This window comes from Lepus europaeus, chromosome 2 (genome assembly GCF_033115175.1).
Source record: "Lepus europaeus isolate LE1 chromosome 2, mLepTim1.pri, whole genome shotgun sequence".
NCBI classification, from domain to species: domain Eukaryota; kingdom Metazoa; phylum Chordata; class Mammalia; order Lagomorpha; family Leporidae; genus Lepus; species Lepus europaeus.
The window spans coordinates 174887986-174902956 of NC_084828.1; the positions used below are offsets into that span (position 1 = coordinate 174887986).

The 14971-nt window shown below is 48.6% G+C and overlaps 1 protein-coding gene across 1 annotated transcript in view; it reads right to left on the reverse strand.

The window, feature by feature from the left end:
- Window positions 1-676: 676 nt before the first annotated feature.
- The window catches only part of SCN11A (sodium voltage-gated channel alpha subunit 11), a 116606-nt gene continuing 102311 nt past the window's right edge, over window positions 677-14971 (reverse strand). The window contains exons 23-26 of the mRNA XM_062182747.1: window positions 14113-14254; window positions 9192-9292; window positions 4411-4681; window positions 677-1695 (exon numbers count right to left, since the gene is read on the reverse strand). Of these exons, the coding sequence (XP_062038731.1) occupies window positions 677-1695; window positions 4411-4681; window positions 9192-9292; window positions 14113-14254 (1533 nt within the window). The remainder of the gene's footprint in view (window positions 1696-4410; window positions 4682-9191; window positions 9293-14112; window positions 14255-14971) is intronic.

Consider the following 14971-nt stretch of genomic DNA (forward strand, 5'->3'; position numbering starts at 1 on the left):
TGCATTAGCAGGGAGCTGGATCAGAACTGGAGCAGCCGGGACTTGAACTGGTGCTCATGTGGGATGTTGGCACTGCAGGTAGCAGCTTAACCTGCTGCACCACAAATGCTGACCCCTGGTTTTCAGTTGTCCCCATAACAGACTGTGGCTTATGAAAGAAAGAGTGGTAGCTGACAAGCCAAGATCTTTCCTTAGGTTTGAAATAAACCTAAAATATCCAGTGTTGGTAAATCCATCTGCAAGAGGCTGTTTGTTTATCGGCATGTTTTGAACTTTCATTTAGCATGCAAAAGAACTGTGCATGATAAACCACTGACAAAACAGCAGATACTGAGTGTGTCTAGAAACATACGTAAAACACAATCTAAAACTTTTACGTGTTGTTACCTATTATTTTGTTCTGATGAGTTTGAACTGTGTGTCAATGCTAGCGTTAGTGTGTCCTCTCTTGCCCCTTCTAGAATCTTCCTCAGTACAGCAGTGCCTGTGGCCAAGGGTCAGGCAGCTTTATCTGAGGTGTCTGCAGGGAGGATCTGAAGTGTTGCAGACACTCCGGAAAGCGGAGCGGCTAGTTTCTCAGAGCCCGAGGTTTGTTCCTACACTGAGCTGTGGGCCTCTGAAGTCAGGGGCTGCACGCCAGGCTGTGAGGCCGTGAGGTAGGGAAGCAGGTGAGGGCTCAGTCGTAGTGGGCCTTGCCCGTGGCGGCCTCGGAGCTGGGCACGTCTCCGTTGCAGAGCATCTGGAGTGGGGAAGGGGGTCTGTCTTCCACGGGGCACTTGGTCATCTTGGTCAGGTACTTCCGAAAGGCCTTCTGAATGACCGCAGCGCCCCGCTCCTCCTCCTTCCTCTTGGTGGTGGTGACTATGGGCTCGTAGAGCTTCCTGAAAGGGTTTGCCTCCATGAACTTCTCCTCCATCATTGCCTTCATGCTGTCCAGACAGCTGGAGTCGCCGAGCACCCTGGTGGTGAACGCAAAGAGAATGTCCATGCAGTGCAGCCGGTCCCCGCTCACCATGGGCAAGTCCATCACTAGAAACTGAAATTTGTTCGGCTTTGCCACCCGCAAAGGCTCTGGCAGGGCATCGGCGAAGTCGGAAAGGGAGGAATAGGCGATGAACTGCGTGGCCTCGGGGTCAAACTTCTCCCACACTTCATAGAATATTTCGAAGTCGTCTTCACCCAAGGGGTCCTCACTCTCCTCCGTGGCCGTGTTGAAGTTCTCCAGGATGACGGCGATGTACATGTTGACCACGATGAGGAAGGAGATGATGATGTAGCTGACGAAGTAGGCGATGGCTATGGCCGGGAGGTAGCGGTTCTTGGAGGCGTTTTCCGACTTCAGCATGGGGCTGAGCAGAGCGTCCCAGCCCGCGGAAGTGGTGATCTGGAAGAGGCAGAGCATGCTCCGCACGAAAGTCTTGAAGTTGAAGATGTCGTCGACCCCGGGCTGCGGACTCACGTCAGAGAAGCAGTTCATGCCGAGGATGGCGTAGATGAACATGACGAGGAGCAGGAGGAGCCCGATGTTGAACAGGGACGGCAGCGACATCATGAGCGCGAAGAGCAGCGTCCTGATGCCCCGGGCCGCCCGCACCAGCCTCAGCACGCGGCCGATGCGAGCCAGGCGCACGATGCGGAAGAGCGTCGGAGGGAAAGGGATGTGCTTCTGCTTCTCCAGGGCGGACACCATCGTACCTCGGGACAGGAGAGAGGCAGTGGTCAGAGCGCGCCAGCCACCCCGGTGCCGCCCTGGCCCCGCAGCACCTCAGAGCCCTCGGGGATCCTCTCTCTCAATGCCTGCTCGCGGACGCACAAAGCTAAGATCTTTCTGTGCCCACTTCAGGGAAAGCATCCACCTGTGCCTTAGCCTGGAACAGAATTCCGTACGATATAGGTGGACTGTTGGGTGGGATGCAACGTGCGTTAAAGACCAGTTTTGTGAGTCATCCCCTGTACTTGCAGTACGCCAGCTACGTTGGGTTTGTAAAGCCACTCACGGGGAGACAAGTGGACAGATGTCCGTATTTACTGACGATACGGTGTGGAACACAAATGCAACGCCGTTGGAGTCTCCCAGACTACCCTGCCAGGAGGAACTCCTGCTGGACAAATTGGACGAGCCTGGGCCGCCCGCGGGAATGGTCAGCCTCTGACTTCAACGTTCACTGAACCATCTGAAGCTCTGCGTTAGCGCAGGGCACTCTGGAGGCAGCCTGGGATGGGCGAGGCCAGCGCACTGTTCGAAGAGCCACAGTGTGCGCGGGCCGGACCAGGTGGGCAGCGTGGGGCTGCTCACCTTAGGCTAAACCTGCCCTCGGGTCCCCAGTCGTCCACATGCTCCACCCAGGGACTCTGAGCTCCAGACTCGCAAACACCGGGAGACTCTGCTGACGTGGCAGGCACTCCATAAACGGCATCTCAAGCCGAACTTTGTGCAAACAACTGAATATTGGGCCTAAAATGTCTCCCTTCTCTCTCTTTGCCTGCTCTGCAGGCAAGTGATACAAGGATTTAAAGCAACTCACATTTTGGGCCAAATATTCTAGAATGGCTGGAACCTGCTTGCCTTGTGTAAACATGGCCTGGTTCCTGCTCCTAGGTCCTCTAAGGTCATTAGGAGTCCTGGCAGGCCGGCGCTGCCCTCCCTAATGACTGAAGAGAACGAGCTGACAAGACACTTGCTGATGGCTCAGTGGTACCAAAACCTCCGTCGGGCAGTCGTCCCTGGCAGGACGTGACTTGGTGGCCAGTTCAGCACTACCATCCTTTACGACCCACCTCTTTCATAAATGCATCCTCGGTTAATCGAGCCACGGTAACCTAGCCTCTCCCTGAGCTCCATTCTCGTGTGTTCCATGTGGTCTGGCACACAGTGAATTTCCCGGACACTTTAAAGTGAGTGAACTCCTAGCGAAAGGTTCACGCCCACTGCCACCGTTGTGTGCTCTACAACCTAAGAAGGAGCCGGCAGAAGTGCCGAGCCCAAGTGCTGGGTGGCGGTTGTCCCCCCAAAGGCATCCAGAACCCTGCCCACACGGGAGAGGGGGACTGGGCCCCATGTGCGGATTTTCTCGCCCATTGGAGAAAATGCTATTGAGGACAGAAGGCAGAGACACTTCTACGAGCTGCACGGGTTCTGGCACTTCCTGGAAAGAGCTGTGCAAGTCCTCCTTGTCTATCAGAGAAGGAGCGCACGGGCGCTCAGAGGGGCTGCCCGGCTCATCCTACCGCAGTCCTCGGACGGTCACTGCTGCTGTCCGTTTGGGCAGCATGTGTGGTTGGATCTGACTCCTGCGGGTTAAGGGCGGACTTAACTACGAATATGCAGAAGGACCCACTGCTACACTGCATCTGTGTCACCTCCACGGCCCAGGAACAAGAGCAGAAGACCTGCAGCACGGATGTGTTCTCTGGCCAGCCGCGCAGCTGCGGCAGCCACAGGACCAACATGCTTTGACCCAGCCCATCTGTCGGGCGCCCTCTGGCCTGCACAAAATCGTGCACTTGTGAAATCCGCTTTCTTCGTCTTCGTTGCTTTTTGAACCGCGAGAAGGGCTCATGGACAGCTTTATGTGATTACAAAGAGTCAGTTTAATACATTATTAAAGTCAGACTTTAAAAACCCAGAGTAAATTCTTATGGCTTAGCCATAAAGAATTTAATTTCACAGTTGATTTATGTGTGTGTTTTACTAAAAAGGCACCTGGCGCTAACCATCTTTGTTTCTTTCTCGATTATCTTGCCTATGGTGGGGAAATACACTGACGACAGGGTGAGGTTGGTGGGCGATGGGGTCAACGTAGCTGAGCCAAGGGCAGCTCGTAAAGGGGCTGCGCCCACACGGGACGCGAGTGAACAGAGGCGCTGCCAGCCACAGACACGCTCTTGGAAGCGCAATCTCAGATGGGCCTTGGCGCCGTGACAGCACATGAGGCTGTCACCAGCACCACAGGGACACAGAGGAATCGGGCATCCGTGAGGATTTTGAAGTAAGGAGAAACAAGGCCGCCAACTGTCAAATCCTTAAAACTATAAACTACTCCTTAGCACTTATAACTGCACAGGAAAGTAGAACCTTGGGTCTAAAACCCCGATAAATCACATACCACCACAAAAAACTTCCAAGTCATCTTAATTTTGCCTAGCTCCCCTGAACAAATTGCCCGCCTAATCGTTTAACTAGTTCAACGTTGTAAACAGTCAGGGGAATGGAAATTATTCTCTAGTTCCCAGCAGCTTCCTGAGAGAGGATGGCATTAGTACACCCGCCTTTTTTTTTTTTTTCCCAGGAATCGCCGTAAGCCTGATTTGTTGCTTTGTGGATGGTTTGGAACTGCTTCCAAATGATGAGATTCCCAAGTTTGCTTTTGGAGGTCAATTGAAAGCCCCCAGGCTGTGATTTTTACTTACTAACAATAGACAGAACCACGACCACACAATCAAATAAGTTCCAGCCATTGGTGAAGTAGTACTGCCTCAAAGCGAAGACTTTGATGAGACACTCTGCCGTGAAGATGACCACAAAGGCTGTGTTGAGGTAGTCAAGGACGGCCGTCATGGCTGGAGACTGCTCGGTCGTCTCGACCATCATGCTAACCATGTTCAGGACAATGAGAAGGATGATGATGGCGTCAAACACTTGGCTTGTGACTAAGTCGAACACGAGACCTTGACACTTGTTCTGAGGGAAACAAGGGAAGAAGTGACAGGTCATTCAGAGTTGTAAGAAGGGTGCCACGCACACTGAAGAGGCGCATCAAGACCCGAGTTTGGTCTCTCTCCCAATTGAAGCAGTTCCTTAGAAACTGCACATTCTTTCCAATGGCAAGAAACGCTGTAGACGCCCTGTGCCGCCGTCCAGATTTCTGTTGAAACTTAATCAGATAACTGGCATTACGCGCTTAGGCTTACAGTTTTAATTCCATTTTAAAACAAAAAATATTAACAAAGTCTTAGTGACAAAATAACTCCGATGTGATGGACAATGCTATGTGGCTGAATTAACAGCTCATGTTGGATTACGTAATAAAAATGATGACACTCGGTCGCTGCACTGCATCTTGGTCCTGCAGTCACTCTAGTGCAGAGGATACCTGCTCACACGGGACACCAGAGAAAATGTCATTCACGTCCCTGAAGCCCCATCTGCCAGGTCGGATCCTCAGAGCTTATCCTTAGCCAAAACTCTTATTTTCAAGCAATTCTTTTTGTTTTTTTTTTGTAGTCAAGCAATTCTTGAATGCCAATTTTCTAATTTTTGTTCACTTGAAGATAAATAGATAAATGGGCTTCTTATTAAGTGACTTAAAAATGGAAACGAAAATCTGATTATATTATTGTTGATGAAATTGTATGCTGGTTTCTATATGGATGGCCATGCTGTTCCCTACATTGGTATGGGCTGACGGTTCTGGCACAGTTCTAATTTGACTCTGTGTGCCTAATCCACCATGTGCGGTGCAATGACTCCGTTATTTCATGGTTTTCTCTAATGTAACTGCTGTGAAGCATTACTTAGTGAATGAAACACAAACTCCCACGTTTAAGTCACATGGCGTTCTCGAGTACATGAGCTGTTTCCCAATACCTGCATATATCGGATTATTTTATATCATCCAGTCAAAGTGCGCACACCCTGATCTGTACAGAGAATGTAGAGACCTGTAGGACACATCTTTCGGCCACCAGGGACCTGTCATGGTCACCCAGGCAACAGATGAAGCTGACTCCTGGTGACAACAGGGGATAAAGGTGTAGTAGCACAGCTGAAGAGCTAATATGCAGTAGAAGGAAAGCAGTCGGGGTGCTGAGTGTGGGGGCTGAGGCTCCCTCTCATTGTTGGTCACTGACGTCGTTTAAGCAGCAGAGACCAGAGGATGGGGAACTCCGAGGAGGTCATGAGCTCTGTCCTGAACATGTTCAGTCTGCGCTACCAGGAGGGCGTCCAAGGGTCAAGAGCAGAAACCATCAGGGGCAGAGGCTGGAGTGAGGCGTGGAGTTCAGAGGTCAGGCATCAGTGCTAATATGGGTTAAAACCATGAGAGTGAATATCATCACTCGGGAAGACCGGGGCCAATGGGCGGACACGGGCAGGGACGCTGCGTGTAAGTCGGTGATGTCCGAATCCTGTGCTGGGCGCTCCAAGGCTTTTGTTAAGAAGCCTGGAGAAGTCACCTGACGGTCAGGTGCACTGCCCAAGTGAAGATGCCCCTGGGAAGTCAGGTCGGAGAGGAGAAGAGGGACAGAGTGAGGGGAGCTAAGTGCGGGAGGTGGCTTTAGAGGTCATTGTAACTCCGGGACAAAGGGGACTAGAAGCTCAAGTGACCTAAGTGGCAGATGGCCCGAAGCATTCTCTGTGCCTCTAAGACGGACAGTTACCCCTAGCTTCAGACCCAGTAAGGAAGCCACCCCGCAGGGACGTGTGGATGATTCTAAATCCCTTGCTCTGTGGCTGGAAATGAAATGGACGAATGTTCGGGTTAAAACAGCTGGATTTTCCTGCCTGAGCAATTGCTATTCATTTGTTGCAAAGGTCAAAAAAGAGTATTTCGATTTGAGAGATTAAAAAATAAGTCCGTGGTGTGTGTAAAGGGCTGCCAGTTGACTGGACGTCTTAGCTCAGACTTAGCGGTGTCTGGCGATAAGGTGTTGGATTGGCGTCTGCTGACACTGCTCTCCGGAATGGGCAAGTCGAGACACAGGCGCAGCGCTGGCTGCCCGATTGCGCTTGTCTATCAGAATGATTGACTGGAGAGCTGCAGTCACACAGAGGGGCTGTGACTCGGTTCCCACGCCCCAGGGGCCCCGTGAAAAACCTGCTGTAACGCACAGTGGGGCGACGCGGGGCCTGGCTTCCCTGCGCTAACGGAGTCCTTGCCCAGGGTAAGGTCGCTCCTTGCGGATCCGCAGGGCCGGGACGCTGTGACTGTGGCACGGCCATGGGCGGCACTGCTTGGAATTGTGTCTTTTGAGTCTTTGATTCTAGCCCTAGAGCCTACCGGTGTTGAGTCGGAGGCTGAGTAACAAAAACACACTCGGGCCGGGTGCCACGGAGTGCTGAGAGCCGCGGTAGACCACGCTTCGCTGCCCTGGGCCTGGTGCTTGAAGGGCAGCCCCAGTCCTCCACCTGCTGCAGACGGAAACCCCTCTCCCGGATGCTGCCCGACTCCCCAGCCCCCACCCGCTGGGCCTGCCCTGGCAGCTACCAACTAGGGACCAGGAGTTTGGATGCTGGAACTCTCTGGAGTTCAGAACTTTTGCACATACGTGTGCTATCTTGAGGATGGAGTCCAACCACAAATTTATCTAAGTTTCAGATACACCTGCTACACACAGGGGATTTATCTTATATACCTCATACACACAGGGGATTTATCTTATACACCTCATACACATAGGTAATTTTAGATAACATTTTTAGTGCACCTTGGTTTTTTTATGGAGGAAATTATTTTTCACAGTTTATTCCATTTATTGCTGTTTAAAGCCTCACCAGTTTTGGAGTAAGAATAATTGGCCATATTATGGGATGCAGTGGGACACCTCAGTGCAAGTACACGACGTGCACTGCTCAAGCCCGGTAGTTAACATTTCCCCGCTGCATCACTGCACTGACTGGAGCCCGAAGCTCCCTTCTCCCATCGCCCAGAGAACATGCAACAGGTTACTGTGCTCTACAGTCACCCCACTAGGAACGGAACCTTCTACCCAACTCCAATTTGGTGCTTGTTATCCACCCCCCCCCCCACATGAGCCTACTAGAGTAAGTACTCGTCTACGCTCAGATGGAGTTTTTTCAACATCTACTTCTGGGGGGGAATATGCAGTATCTCTGTCTGGCTCACTTCACTTGGCAGTATGTCTTCCACTTATATCCACGTTGCTGCACGTGACAAGATTTCATTTTCCACAGCTGAATGACAGCCCACGTGCATACAGACGTCTTCTTTATCCACACTGACCTCACGTGAGTCACATGTGGCCAGACGTGGGATTTTCTACTTGTGATGTCACGTTGGTGCTCAAAAAAGTGTGGACTTTGGAGCATTTGGGATTTCAGATCATCAGATTTAATCTGTGCTTTATAGTTTAATTCTCTCAAATGTGTATTTAACCTTTCTGCCTCTCACTTGGACTACACACTTCTAGCCAAGTGCTGCTCCTAGCTTTCCCTACAGTACCTGATAAGGCAGGGCTCAGAGCGGAAATCAACAAACCATGGCCCACAGGACAAATCCAACCAACCACCTGTTTCTGTATAGCTCATGACCTAGAGTGAGTTTTATATTTTTAAATGCTTGGGGAGGCAGGGGGGAGGGCGGCGCCACGGCTCAATAGGCTAATCCTCCGCCTGCAGCGCCGGCACACCGGATTCTAGTCCCAGTCGGGGCGCCGGATTCTGTCCCCGTTGCCCCTCTTCCAGGCCAGCTCTCTGCTGTGGCCCGGGAGTGCAGTGGAGGATGGCCCAAGTGCTTGGGCCCTGCACCCCATGGGAGACCAGGAGAAGCACCTGGCTCCTGGCTTCAGATCAGCGCAGTGTGCTGGCCGCAGCGCGCCGGCTGCCATTGGAGGGTGAACCAACGGCAAAGGAAGACCTTTCTGTCTCTCTCTCTCACTGTCCACTCTGCCTGTCCAAAAAAAAAAAAAAAAAAATGCTTGGGGGGGGGGAAAATCAAGAGATGAAGCCAATGTCGTGGCACATGAGATGATGTAAAACCATGACCACTGTCTGTGTCTCACTCTCCGTGGCTGTGCCACGGTGGCAGAGCTGAGGCAGCGGCAGGGACCATGGCTGGCTAAGCCTAGGAGACTTACCTCTGGTCCTTCACAGGAAAAATCTGCCAGCCCCTGATCTACCAAGTTGATCACAAACACTTGTAACGGGGAAACGAGTGTGTCAGCTCAGCCACTCACACCAGCAAAAGGTGAGAGACACTGCGCATACATCTGACCTGGTTGAGTCCCAACCACTAAGCTTGCTTTCTTGCAGTGAGCACACAGCACCTTCGTGAGCGCCCTACAAGGTGCATTTCAGTAGCTGCCTAGGCTCGTACTACTGAGCCTTAACACCTGAACACGTGAGTGCATCTGGGTTTTGTGAGTTCTTAACGCCTGCAAACAGAAGTCACAAGACAAAGGCATGACAGAAATCTGCCACTCATAACCATCCATTCAATGTCGGTTGCTCTCACCAGAGGCCTTGGGATGGGTTTTTGGGGCTTTTTGGTTCCTAATTTTTTCATGGCATTATAGTACTTCTTCTGTTCTTCAGTCATAAAGATGTCTTGGCCACCTAAGTATATGGAGAAGACAAGAGATTGCCATGATTTTGGGGCTAAGTTCTGAAATTCAGAAGCAACTTCAAGTTTACATTACGTTTCTGTCAACAGTCCTTACAGTTCCAATGGAAGCACAAGAAGTCGGACCCTAGGGAGAGCTAAAAGGAAACAGTTTTAAAGTTAAAGAATAAGAGAGAAATAAGGTTATATTTACTAGTTGTGTATACCACTTTTTACAACATAAATATCACAAATTCTTTGTAAACATTCACAGAATCTTTATAAAAATTGAATATGTTTTAGGTTGCATAAATCAAACTACAATGCAATAAAAATAGAAATTGGTAACAAAAATTTAGACAAAATCCCATAATGTGGCAATTAAATTCTCCTAAAATGATGCACACATTAACATTACCAAATGAGGTTTCCTAAAATCTACTCAGAGTCCTTTCCAGAAAAGAAAACTCATAGTTTTAAGTATTTTCATTATTGAGCAAGAAAGAAATAGAAGAAAGACTTGGATTTTCAGTTTTTGGAAATGAATGGGACAAACAGTTTAGAGATGCTGTGTAAAGCAGGACAGAATTCTTTCAGAAGTACAGCCGAACCTGAACAGCAGCAAGAAAAACCTCCAGGATCTGAAAGTCGAGATCAAGAAAACCGAGCCGGGGCAAGTGTTTGCACAGCAGTTAGGGCACTGCCTGCAATGTCTACATTCCTTTTCAGAGGGCCTGGGTTCGAGTCCCGGCTCTGCTCCTGCTGTCTGCCAGTGGAGGCCTTGGCTGGCAACAGCTGATGGCTCAAGCAGTCAGGTCCCTGCCATCCACATTCGGACCTGGATTGAGTTCCTGGCTCCAGGCTCCGCCCGGCCTAGGCCCAGCGTTGTGGGCGTTTGGGGAGTGGAGCGGTGAATGGGAGAGCTCTGTCTACTCGAGTGATAAATTAGCTGCAAAGCCACAGCTGGCCTGAGGCACCTGCCGATCTCCATAAGCTGGAATCTCGAGCACTAGTGACTGTGAGAGTTACTGTCGTGGAAGGAAAGGGAAGGGGCTGGGCAGAGGGAGGCACAGGTGGCCCTGCAAACATCTGGTCCCTCTTGGGTGCCCACTGACAGGATGAGGAAGAAAACAGCTTGTGTCCACAGGCAATGAAAGACACCCAGGGAACTGCTCTACCTCAATTAAGAGTGGAACACTAGGCTGGCCTGACGATCTGTGACTCCAGGCCTGTCTTGATGAGAATTTACTACACCAGTATGCACCAACAGTATACAGCCTGGGAGTTACCAGCTTGTTTTGGGATGCTGGGCAAGCCACGTCTTCCAGGAATCAGACCAAGACTGCTATTCTGAGACTACAGTCTGTGTGGGACAAAGACAGTGATTGACTGCAGAAAGACTTAATACTAGCACCTGCTGTGCCCTTGAGGACCGGGTTTCTCAATGTGGGAAAGAGGAGAGAGACGGCTCAGAGGAGTGGTTGACTGAAAACTTGGAAGCACTGAACCTGAGCCAGCAGAATGCCCGTTTTCACAGCGTGTTTCCCGGTAGTCCTGAGTTTGAGGCAGCTCCCCCTGCTGGGGAGGCCTGGAAGCAGTGGCAAGGAGCATGGCAGACTGCGGCCTCTAAGGACCCGATTCCAGACCCCGGCAGCGGGCCGCCTGCGCCTGGGGTATCCGGTCCTGCCAGTGAGTAACAGAGCTGTCACATCAGAGGACCTCATTAGATCCTGACTTGAAATCGAAACAAATGAAAATTTAATAAAAATAAATACAACAGAGAATTAATAAATAAACCTAAGAAAATTAAAGGCTCAGGGGAAATTGAACATGGACTTCAGTATTTGATGAATTAAAAGAATTAAATTTTTAGATGTGACAATGTAATTATGGTTTTTAAAAATTACTTATTTATTTGCAAAGGATAGTGATAGAGAAGGAGACAGACAGACAGACAGACACACAGACACACACACCCACACACACACACCTTCCATCTACCGGTTCATTCTTCAAATGCCCACATCAGCTGGTGCTGGGCCAGGCAGAACCCTGGAGCCCAAAACTCCAAGTCTCCCACACGGGGTGCACCATCATCTGCTGTCTCCCAGATACATTAGCAGGAAGTTGGATCAGAGCAGAATGGCCGGGACTCCAGCCAGGCACTGTGATATGGGATACTGGCTTCACAGGCACCTTAACCCTGTGTATGAGGCCCTCCGCTGTGGTAATGTCTAAAAAGAGACAGATGCTGGCATATTTATGAAGGAAATCATGTGAGACTGTAGTCTGTGCATGTTGATTTGCTCCATTAGAAAAAAATAGGGTTGAGTAAGTGAATAGATGACACAGGACATTCTTCAGTCAATAAGATGTGGTGCTAGGTGCTGGGTACCTTAGGTTCATTCCCATATACCTTTGTGCATGTTAATAAAAAGTAAAACATAAGGATGCTGTGGGCTGATCAGCATCTGATGTAAGCTTGGCTCCAAACTCACGAGAGCTGACATCCAAGTTGTCAGTGTGGATTACAATCCAGACGTGTATCACAGAGGTGATTCACACTTCTGGTGCAGAACTGAGCCGCCTGATGACAGCAAACGAAGGCTGGCTGATAATGAGGTCATGTTGTGTAATCACAGGAGCTCAACACAGAAGTAGAAAAGTCTTAAGACTAAGGGTGCACATTTAGCTATATGACTCTGGGACTGAGAAAAGCAGTCAGAGAGTAAGGTGCAATTTGACTTAAGAAAAACACTAATATCTGTAAGTCAAACATCATTAAGAAAATATAAGAACAACAAATGCTGGCGAGGCTGTGGGGAAAAAGGTACCCTAATCCACTGTTGATGGGAATTTAATCACTGTGGAGGTCAGTATGGAAACACCTCAGAAATCTGAACATAGACCTACTACATGACCCAGCCATCTCTCTCCTGGGAATTTACCGAAGGGAAATGAAATCAGCATATGAAAGAGCTATCTGCACCCCGTTGTTTATTGCATCTCAATTTGTAATGGCTAAGATATGGGATCAACCCAAATGTCCATCAACTGAAGACTGAATAAAGAATCATGGGATATGTACACCATGGAATACTACACAGTGGTAAAAAAAAAATTAAAATCCTGCCATTTGCAACAAAATGGATGCAACTGGAAAACATTCTATTTAGTGAAATAAGCCAGTCCCAAAAGGACAAATACCATATGTTCTCCCTGACCTGTGGTAACTAACAGAGCACCCAAAAGGTAACCTATAGAAGTGAAACAGACACTTTGAGATGTGATGACTTTGAACAGCCCTTATCTTGACTGTTGAGGAACAGGTTTTTTGGTTTTTTTTTTTCTTACTATTTGTTGAACTCTTTACTTAGTATAGAGTTAATCTTCTGTGTTGAAAGTTCATTGAAAACAGATCTCAGTAAAAAAAAAAAAAATAAGAATGGGAATAGCAGAGGGAGGAGGAAGAAGGGTAGGAGTGCAGGTGGGAGGGCGGGTTGGGTGGGAAGAATCACTCTGTTCCTAAAGTTGTGTTTATGAGATGCATGAAGTTTGTATACCTTAAATAAAAGGTTTCTGGGAAAAAAATTTTTAAAAGAAACATTATAATATAAATACCAAAGAAAATATAGGAAGCAAGTCACCAGTTGGACTTAGTATAAAAAATGCGTAAGAAAATGGTGACAACCGCACTCTTAACAATGAATTACAGGCATAAAGAAACAATTCTTGAGAAAGAAATACTCATGGCCTGTAAGCTGTGGGAAAATTGTAGCCTCACTAACAAGCAGACAAATAAATAGAGAACCACCAGAGAACACCTTTTCCCATCAACTATAAAGGATAACGAATATTCTAACAGCCAGAATGACGAATTTCACAGCATGTCTATAGTGCCTTACGTGCTCTAATTCTAGGAACATCTTCTGACTAAACAGAAAAATCCTGAAAATAATTGGACTGTCCTAGAAGGGTAGGACATTTGGAAGTGACCTGAATGTGTACACAGAGGGGAAGCCGCACGATGAGTTGTGGTCCAGCCGTCATGTGGGATAGAATTCAGCCGTAACTGTTCTTCAGACAGATATGATTTTATGACTTGGTTATAAATAGTGAGCCACAACGTGCAGAATTGAAAATAAGAGGGGATCCCAGCCAGGTGGAAGGAACACACATTTGGCTAGAAAGTGACCGGATGGCATCATACCCAAATGCCCAGCAATGCCGTCTAAAGTGGTTATCATTTGGTGGTCACTGTAGGGTGATTTCGTTTTCCACATTTACTACTAAGGTCCTGAGGACTTCAGAATCAGCAAATAAACATCTTCACATCACACTGTGTGGGGAAAACCCTCCCTAGTTCTTCCTCCTCCCCAGCCACCTTCTTTCCAAGCAGGTTCAATAGACCATGAGGCTGGGTGTTGGGTGCCAGGACACAAGTTTGCTGGAAGAGGGGGGCCCATCATCTTTATTGTAGATAGCAAAAGACAAGTGGGTTGCTACTAAAATCTGATCATAATGTCATAAATGCTAATCCTGGTAGCTGTTATTCTATTAAGGTTCAATCAGTATCAGGCTTAATCACAACAGCAATGTTCATTGAGTAAAAGAGTAGGCAGAGAATAAAACAATGACTTCATAAACCTCGGATGCTTGCAGTGCCCTCCCAGCCTTAGCCTGGAGGCTCTTCGCCCAGCAGAGGTGGCGGCTCCTTCTTTGTCTCCACGCAGACCATCAGGTTGCTTTGTACAACTGTTTAGACCAGAACGTTGTTCCATGAAAGTCCTTGGAGAATGGGGGTGAAGTTACTAAATCAGGACAACCCACATACTTATCTTTCTCTGCTGTTGGTTGAAGTTGTCAATAATAACGCCAATAAAGAGGTTCAGACTGAAGAATGAGCCAAAGATGATAAAAATTATGAAGTAGATGTACATACATGAATTCGCCTCAAACACCGGCTGCATGTCTTTCTGTTGGGGAGTTTTCAAGGGAAGAAAAAGAGAATTACCGGAGGGAAGAATGACCATCCTCCCTGCTTACCACCGAAGGGTCTCAGCAGTACCACTGGCCACACGATCTCTTTGGCACAGCCACAGCCCCTGCGGGGAGCTGCAGAAGTGATTAAACTTCTAACCACTGAGCTATTGCCTCCTTCCTACAGAGTCTGCTGTTCTGTTCAGTTGGTGATCGTGGCCTTTCACTGCTGAATTCCTAGTGGCTAGCGTACCTTCCAATACATGGAGTTTCAGTGAGCACAGAATGAATGTATGGGTGAGTGAATGAATCAGTAAATGATCAAGCTCCAGAACAGGTACCTATTGACTACCGCCAGGATTTCCCAGCTGAGGTACAGCCAAGAGCATCTGAGGTCCTGTTTGTCCAAGTTCTTTCCACTGCGATTGGCTTCAGTGCTTTAGGGTATAGTGAGAGGATTCCCCTTCCCCCGGTCACATGCAAAGAAACATCTGCTGAAGGTGTTTATGATATTTGTTAGCCAACATCTCCCACACAGACTAGTGAAACAGAGCTAGTTATTAAAAACCATTGCTTTTCCCTTGTGACCGGAAGAATACCTGACCCTAGTCACAGTTGGCTTGAGGCTGTCCATTTCTTTGAATGAAAGATGGACATTAGCATAGAAATAATGTGATGGAAAGAAGGATCTGATATTCAGCATCTGACATTTA